Below are 9,070 nucleotides of genomic sequence, written 5' to 3'. Positions count from 1 at the left end.
AGAACACAGGAAGAGCTGTGATCACTATTACAGAGAAGGCTTGTACACAGAAATACTCCAACTGTTTGGAAGGAGGCATGTTGTGTTGAAACTTTAAATTCAGTTTTGTGGCATCTTTGTGTTCTTGATGGTATCAGAAATCCCACCAGACCAGTTTTTTTTTTTTTATCTCTAGAGACGTATTTGCCTTCGTGAAGGTGAGGTTTGTTTCTCAGCTGGCTTATCGTGGGTAATGTTTGCAGGAGTTGGACTGCAGCACCTCACCCATTCCTCTGTGAAAATGGTAAATGACTGCACTCAAAGCGCTTTACAACACAAGCCAGCATTCACCCATGGACACACACATTCATGCACTGGTGGCAGAGGCTACCAAGCAAAGTGCCACCTGCTCATCAGGAGCAACAAGCATTCACACACACACACTCCCACACACTGATGGCACAGCTATCAGGAGCAATTTTACCTTCAGTGTCTTAGGATCTGTCATGTGCTGATGTCGCACTTACTTTTATATTCATGCTTATTAATAAATAACAATAAAAGAAGATATGGATTTTAGAGCTGCAACAATTATTCAGTTAATTGTTTTGTCAATTGAACAAAAAATAATCTGCAACTGCTTTGATAAACGAAGAATCACTGCGATACTTGCTCTGTGACAAAGAGCTACAAGTAGAGATTAAATTTAGATGATCAGCATGCTGATAATGCTTGTTTGCTACTTGTGTGAACTCTGCTTGTAGTCAGGTGAAAGCGGCACTTTGGAGGACTCTGTAGACAGGAAGCGTCCAGATAAAGCCTCTCACTCTGAGTGTTGTTTTGGACCCTAATGGCTGCTGCAAGCCTGAACACTAGAAAAAACATATTCAGGAGCGCTGGTTCAAATTGCTGGGAAGGATTAACAGATCACTGAAATGAGAGTAAATGTAAATTCTATAGCTGTGTCACATCCTGCTGTGGTTGCTTGCAGCTCTGACTGTGATTGTGTGGAAACGTGCAGCAGGGTGTCGCTGAAGAGTGTTGCAATAGCTCCCTCTGGTGGATGCATTTTGTAGATGCACTCGTTCCACAGCTGGATGCCTCACCGCGCCTCTGCCTCCCCCTCTTCCTTGCGCCTCCTTTTCCTCTTTAGTAGTTAAACAATGTAAAGCACCACTGAAGAAGCAGTGAACTACTCTTCAAGTTAACAACCTCTTTTCTTGTTGGCTCCCTCTCCATATTTGTCTCCTCAGCCTCTTCATTCCTCTCCTCTCTCCTTTGAAGAGTTATCAAGTTTTTCTGAAATTACTTCATCTGTTTTAATTTAATTTAATCCAGCAAGGCTGCTTGTTACACAGTGTCTTAAATTGGATTTTAATGTTTCAGTTGATGCCACACTGAAGTCTAACGGCCATGTAGAGGTGGAGCAAATATTTCTTGAAATTTAGTGAAGCATCGCTCTTGAGTTTAGTCTTTTTATGCACAGAAAAATAAAATATAGAAAATATAGTTTTTATTATTGTAATTCAGGGGGAAAAAGCTGAAAAAATTCCAGTTTTAGAGATAAAATCAACACTTTAAGAGTGTATCTCTGACTTGATTTAAAAAGAAGGTAAATATCTTGCCTCCTCTTACCCGTCGTCTTCTCCTTCTTTGCGTCCAGGTCGGTGTACGACGGTCAGGAACATGGCCTCTTCATGGAGAAGCTGGACGCGCGGATCAGAAACCACGACCGAGAGATCGAGAAGATGTGTAACCATCACTTCCAGGGGTTCGTCGACTCCATCACGGAGCTGCTCAAAGTGCGAGGGGAGGCGCAGAAACTCAAGGTAAGGAGGGCCGAGGACGATGGAGCTGCTGTGTCGCAGAGGTTTTAGTTCTTGATGCTTTTCTCTCATTGCTTGTGGTTTCTCCTCTCCCAGAGTCAGGTGATCGACACCAACAGGCGCCTCCAGGAAGATGGCAAAGAGGTGAGTTGACATAAATATCAATACTGTTCAATCAGGACTCGTTTCTTCTTAACCAACGCTGCCCTCTTCACCTCCTCTTCCTCCTCCTTCCAGCTCACCGGCTCTATGGAGGAGCTGAAACAGTGTCGAGTGCAGCAGAGGAACATCGCTACCACCATAGACAAACTGGCGCACTGCCTGCCAGGTAACCAGAACATGAGGTGCACAGCGTAAAATACGCACACATGACTATCAAAATAAAACATTTAACAACAAAAATCTTTACTGCGACATGTTTGCTTCATCTCTGTGTTCCTCAGTCCTGGAGATGTACAGCAGACTTCAGGAGCAGATGAGGGCTAAAAGGTACGTTACTGATTCAAGTGTGGAAAGCTTGGATATGTAAGAGTTATATAAAATTCAGGGGCCCTACAGCAGCGAAGGAGAAGGGCCTTGGGGTGTTGACAATTGGCTATGAAAACTGGCTGTTGGGGCATTGAGGAGACGTTAATTTACTACTATACAAAGTAGTGTAAAAATGGAGAATGAGCTGATGAGCAGATGGTGGAAAGTATGGAAAGACTGATGGGAAAATATTCATCTTCTTCAGTGAAACATTAAAAATGACATTTGCAGCAACAGGAAGCAACAGGCGAAAGGTGGTTTGGGAAGAACCAGCAGCTGTTTTAATGTGCTCTCATTCGTTTAAGGTTATTATTCTGAGATATTACAGATGTGTGATGAATATATGCTGATGTTTAAAACTGCATCTCCTTTAATATGCTTTTGAATATTAATTGCATGAGTGAATGTTTGCGCTTTTGACTGTTGTTCCTTCACCTGCGGCCACTGGGTGGAGCAAGAGCGCTTGGAACGGAGGCGCAGCTTGCTTCGCTATGTGTTTTTTCCCCTCCCTGCCCTTGGCCTGACCTGTAGACAGAAGTCTGGTTGGTCATAAATTTGTCATTTGTTTGTGTGTTTTTCTACTTCTCTCTGTCCTGCGGCTGCTGGGCTCTCAGAGAGCAGCGAGAGGTCAGCCAACAGCGAGAGAACGTGTGTGAGAGATGCAGTGGAGTGAAGTGTTTGGGGGATATTGTGTTGCCAAAGATCCCTGAGGTGTATCTGAGTCTATTTATTTCCACGTGTGTGTTTATCTTTGTGTGTTTCTGCTTGCTTTTAGTCACGCATCTGACAAGCAGGAGGTTGTTTTATTGCTGTGTGTCTGTTAGTTTTGCAAGTGTCTCCTCCCTGAAGCAGAAACTCACAGGTTCAGTCGGCATCTGCACAGTCCTACAGAGCTGCATTAGCTGCTGCGTAAGAGGTGAAAGGCTGGCGAAAACAAAATCAAATCTGGTTTAAAGTGAGCTCAGAACAAATCAATCGACTGTATGATTGAATAAATAATTCAAGTGGACCGTTTCACATGCTTTGTATTCTCGTGTGTGTGTGTTAGGTACTATCCGGCGTTGCGGACGTTGGAGCAGCTGGAGCAGACATGTCTTCCAAGGGCGGGTCAGTACCGGTTCTGCTCCATTATGACAGAAAACATCCCCAAACTGAGGATCCAGATCCGGGACACGGCCATGACCCAGCTGAGAGACTTCCTGGAGAGCATCCGGAAACACTCAGACAAGATAGGAGAGACCGCCATCAAACAGGTACACAAACAGACACACACACACACACACACACACACACTCGACCAAATTCACATTTGTTACGCCCGTAACATTTTTCTGTCTGTGGAAAATACATCAAAACAGTTTCCAGTGATCCTGAGGTATATTTATTGGTTCCATCTTTTCCCACAATATTCCAAGACGGGACTGAAGCCATGCTAAAAGCTGCACTCATGCACAGCAGTGCTGCGAGCTAAATGCTAACATCACCATGCTAACATGACATACTGACAGCATGTAAAATATTTACCATAAGAATCATAGTTTAGCATGTTAGCATGCTAGCATTTTCTAATCAGCACTAAACACAAAGTACTGATCTGAGACATTTTGACCTGATGAGGGCGCTAGAGCAGAAGTCAGAGGATCTCCAAAGTCATGACAATTCATCCTGAGGGGGAAATTAATCTGTGTACCACATTTCATGGCAACCCATCGAAAGGTTGTTGAGATAATTCAGTCTGACCGACCAACGTCGCCATCCCTGGAGCCACGCTGCTAGCATGTGTGTGTGCTTCACTACGCTTTGTAGTTGCTACCTGTGTGCACTAACATCAGTACATTTATATGTGTGTGTGTGTGTGTGTGTGTGTGTGTGTGTGTGTGTGTGTGTGTATTTGCTGATAAGGGCTGCACAGTGTTACTGGCTCTTATACAACAATTGTTTTTTGTTCTCCATCATGTCTCTCTCTCTGTCTGTTAATCAGAAGCAGCCTGTGTGTGTGTGTGTGTGTGTGTGTGTGTGTGTGTGTGTGAGTGTGTGTCTTGCTCTGTGGTTCCACTGCCAGTAAACAAGCATGTAGGCGCTGCAGGAGACGCCATGGCTTGTCAATGAACATACACACATGCGCGCACACGCACGCACACACACACACACACACACACACACACTCATGCTTTTCAGCACTTACCTAATTGTTTTTCTGTTTTCCAAGGCCAAGGAAGTTATATATGAGTGTGTCTGTTTGTGTGCTTTGTGTTCTCTTGTGGTATCCACAGCTCAAAGTGAGGCCTCTTGTTTATTTGTGCGCCTCCATTATTTGGGGAATGTCGTTCCATGGGTTTGCAGGATGAAGGGGCGGGATGGGAATGAGGAAGGAGCGGTTGACGACAGACAGATGAGCGGGCGGAGACTCTGAGAAAAGTGGCTGCACGGTCCGTTGTGTTGTATATTCTAATCAGGACTTCATCTGTTAATGCAGAAACATAATAATAATTGTACATTTTGACATTTAGCAATACTGAATCGTCAAGACCCATACCTTATAATTGCAGCATCCCTAGTTTGTTGCACATTGTCCCACCCTCTCTGCAAATCGCTCCCAATGGCTCGACTGGCACGTTGCATGGTGGCTCACTGCCAGCAGTGTATGAATGAGAGGCGCAATCTAAAGCGCTGCACACATGCAGCCATTCATTCATTTTATCAAAGAAATGCAAAAAGACCGCAATTAAATTGTGGCACATGCTGAATAATTTGGCAATGAGAGGCAGAAAATGCTGAAATTTGACACATTAGTAGGTTCATTTTTTTTTTATCTTGACATTTCTCTGTTATTTAGAGGATGGTCTGGATTTTCAGAGCCCACTTCCGGTGGGCAGATCCACTTCATTCAGGTGGAAGTGAATCTATAGTGAACCGTAGTGTTTTAAAAGAAGTTCACGCTGACAGGTGCTGATCGTACCTAAAGAGTATTTAACCCCCCATCCAGCATGAGCAAGGTGTGCCTAATAAAATGGCCACTGAGTGTAGTGGGCAGCTGTATTCTGGGCTCTGGCTCAGGCTGCGTTTGATGTCCCAGAATGAGTGGCGCTCTCGAGTTCTCCATGAACAGAGTTGGTGGAGACGGACACAACGTTTGGTTTTCAGAGCTGCAACAATTAGTCATTTAATTGGTAAATTGATCGAAAGAAAAATGATCTTTTGAGTGAGTTTTTTAAGCAAAAAGGCCAAACGTTCCCTAGTTCCCGCTCCTCAACAAGCAATTTAAAAAAGGTCATTAAGGCTTTAGTAAATTGTGATTTTCTGACGCTTTATAGGCGAAACAATCCGAAGACTAGTCAAAAATTAATCTGCAGATTAGTTATTGATGGAAAAATTCCTCAATTCTGTGGTTATGTCTAAAAATGTGAGTGTTTGGCTTGCAGTGCATTTGACCACTGATGTCAGTGTTCACTGCAGGGCACTGAAAATGTCCTGGTGGTTGACTTGTGTGTGAGATGAACCTGTGGTCCCAAACAGGAAATGTCTTCTTTAGAGAGGTTATCACATCTGTTGGCACTAGACGTTTAAATAATGGGAATGTGCTGCGTTTCAGTCCAGTCTGAACTGAACTTTCTCTCTTTCAACGTTGTGAGAAAAAAGTAGATGGTGAGATCTGGTGACTTTTGTCCTCTAGATGTCAGTAGAGGATCATTTCTCACTCTTAATCCAAACCAGTGCTGTTGCTGGTTGACCAGTGATGAAGGTCCTCTTTCCAGCAGCCAACTCGCCCACATGTCAGAGTTAGAGGAACGTGAATGCAGACGCTGCCCTAAAGGGAGCGAGGGGTCGCCGAACGGCTCGACGAGCATGTAGATGATGTGAATTATATGCTTTATATACACCACCCAGTTCAACACCTGGGAGGGTTTGGAGTGAAATCTCTCCACCATCACTATGAAAACACCAAATTCGTGAAACTTGGAAAGTCTGTGCGACGGTGCAGTGAAGGTGTAACGCCTTACGAAAACCCTTGCCACCCATCTGTGGGTCCAAACGTTGGTTTACACTCCAGGAAAGGAGTTAATAGTGATCAAAAGATAAACTATGATGGCAAGATCTTTTCTCTCAGAGTCAGAAGCTCTTCAGTTAATGCAGGAATTTGTCCTCAGACGCAGCCCAAGAACTCCCCACTCCACATCCACACACCCTGAACCCCTCGGTGACCTGAAGTGGGGGGTCCTGGGACCGCAATTTGAGAATCACTGGCATAGAAAATCCACTTGCAGTCACTGAAGAAGCTAACCGCTAACTCCTCTAACCACTAATTACAAGGGAGATTATGGAAACCCCAGTGGTCCAGCAGTCCTGATACTGATACTGGGATTATGGTGTTGTATCAAATGTTTGGCTCAGAGCGCTCACACTCAATCAGGAGCCCCGTAAGTGTGTGTGCGTGGACGATGTGGACGATGTGGACGAACAAATTAGGAGCTCCTCTTCTTTCCTTCCTCTCCTTTGTCCCTCCTTCCCCCCTTTTTTCTTATCCCACTTCATTTTTCCCGTCTCTCCATCGCCGTCTCTCGCAGACAGCGTGTCTCTCTGCTGCGCTCTGTTCCAAATTAGCTCCGACTCTCTGTACCCGGCCGCCGTTGCAGCTCCCTCCACCAAGGATGTGAAAATAAATAGATCTGGGGAAAAGAGGAGGGGATGGAGGGAGGAGACGGAGGAGAGCGCGGGGCTCACAATGGAGCTATTGTCTGCTGCCACATGCCCATAGAAGAGGAGGAGGAAGAGGGATGAGGGAGGAAGATGGGTGGAGAAGGAGAAGGGGGAAGAGGAGGAACAAGATGGAGAAAATGATGGATGCAGAGGAAAGAGGGAGAGAAGGGGAGGTGGGGGGTGAGAGGATTGAAAGGGGAGGTGACAAGGAGGAGAAAGGAAGAAGAGGAAGATACTGGAAGTAAAGGGAAAGACGTGATATCACGATAAAGACTAGGAGGAGGAGGAGGAGAGGGAGGTGAAGATCAAGAGAAAATGAGGAAGAGGGAGAAAAGATGAGAGGGTAGAGTGTAGGGAAGATGAAGAAAAAGAGGAGAGGAAGGCAGGAACTAAAGATCAGGGAGAAAGGAGCAGGCGTGAGGAGGAAGAGGAGATGAGGCCGCTGCTCAGACGTTCGTTTGCTGGCGTTTTATTGATGACGCCATCATTGATTGCGATTGTAAAGTCCGTCTTCGTCGCGTCCTGGTTTCAAACTGACTGTAGTACTCGAGCTGGCCTTCCTGGATTGTGTTTCATTACATCACGGCGCCCAAAGCAGGAAAAGGAGAAGAAGGAGGTCAAAGAAGGAGAGGGATGAAATCAGAGGGGAGGAGGACAAGATACAGGAGAGTGATTGAATAAAGGATCCTGTCGTAGCTCCCTCCTCCTCTCCTGCTCTGTCACATCGTGCCCCCCCCTCTCAAGATGTCTGTCTGTCTTTTTCTCTCCTCCGCTCTTTCCATCTCCTCATCTTTCCATCCACTTCCCTCCCTCCTTCCTTCTCTTGCTCCCCCTGTTTTGTTTTTCTTTTTTTCTTTTATTCACTTTCAGCAAAGTTCAGAGCTTCTGCTGTGTATTCGGTAGTTTTACACACACACACACACACACACACACTTGCACACACACTAATGGGAAACAGATTGTTGGGCCTGTGAAGTGGAGGAAGATTGATTACCTGTATCTAGTTACTGAGCGCACACACACACACACACATGCGCACACGCATGCGGGCGTGTGCGGCGGAGGGCGCGCACTGGGTCGGCGTATTGAACCGTCACAGGGACAACGAAAGCAGACCGTTATGGGTCGTTGTGTCAGTCACTCTGTGCGTGTGCGTGCACGTGCGTGTGTGTGTGTGTTGTCTGCCAAATAATGCTCCACAGTTCACTGCCATTGAAAACCATTATTCCTGGTTTCGGGTCTGCCAAGATCGTGATCTATAGTTGGGATGTTCCTGTCAGGTTTTTGCTCCTCATCCTCGTCCGAGTCATTTAATACGGAGTATTTTCCTGCGCAGGTTTCCAAATGATATTTATATTTTGCTGCACAGTACAGCTGTGCAGCGTGCTTGGAGTACGCCTCGGCTTGTTTGTCAGCGCTGGAGAAAATGTTTGTTTTTCTGCAAACTTCTTAAATTTAATCCAGTTCACGGTCTTATTTTCAAACAGGGCTACAGACAGCTGCCTGTCAAACGACCTTCACCCCCAAATGCTCAGTTTAATGTGCAAAAAGAGCTTTTATGCAGATTTTTTTCGCTTCCGTTTTTTTCTAGATTAAACAAACGAGATAAAGCATATGAATTTGTGAGCTTTGGAGGCGCTAGCAGGCTGATTTTGTTGTTTTTGGACAGAGCCAGGCTCGCTCTTTCACCCTGTCTCCAGTCTTAATGCTAAGCTAAGACAATGCAACAATACTAATGCAACAGGCGGTTCATTCAGCGCTGTGTGTTCCTCTGAATCCACTTGCTGTTGCACAGTGTCAGTGTGGACATCGTCGATTGGAAGCGATGCATCAGGAGCACCATTTATTGTCATGTTTATACACCAGACATCAGTACCAGTCAATTAAGGAAGCGCCTTTGTGGGCCTCTGTTTGTCCTGCGGATTGCTGTGGGACAGTCCCGCTTTATTCCCCATGTAATAGTCAAAACTAATCATAAGCAGGAGGTCCATGTTCAAACCGCCTCACAAATAGAAGGAGCGCAGACTTCAGTGGAGTTT

The 9,070-nt window shown here is 45.4% G+C and overlaps 1 protein-coding gene across 1 annotated transcript in view; it reads left to right on the top strand.

Annotated features, from left to right (window-relative positions):
* exoc6b (exocyst complex component 6B) overlaps nt 1-9,070 on the top strand; it is an 84,698-nt gene that overhangs the window by 9,115 nt on the left and 66,513 nt on the right. The window contains exons 2-6 of the mRNA XM_041964513.1: nt 1,643-1,808; nt 1,902-1,949; nt 2,043-2,133; nt 2,249-2,294; nt 3,382-3,586. Of these exons, the coding sequence (XP_041820447.1) occupies nt 1,643-1,808; nt 1,902-1,949; nt 2,043-2,133; nt 2,249-2,294; nt 3,382-3,586 (556 nt within the window). The remainder of the gene's footprint in view (nt 1-1,642; nt 1,809-1,901; nt 1,950-2,042; nt 2,134-2,248; nt 2,295-3,381; nt 3,587-9,070) is intronic.

This window comes from Chelmon rostratus, chromosome 23, assembly GCF_017976325.1.
Source record: "Chelmon rostratus isolate fCheRos1 chromosome 23, fCheRos1.pri, whole genome shotgun sequence".
Lineage (NCBI taxonomy): Eukaryota > Metazoa > Chordata > Actinopteri > Chaetodontiformes > Chaetodontidae > Chelmon > Chelmon rostratus.
The sequence above is the reverse complement of the archived record's forward strand: the minus strand, read 5'-3'. Positions and strand labels throughout refer to the sequence as shown.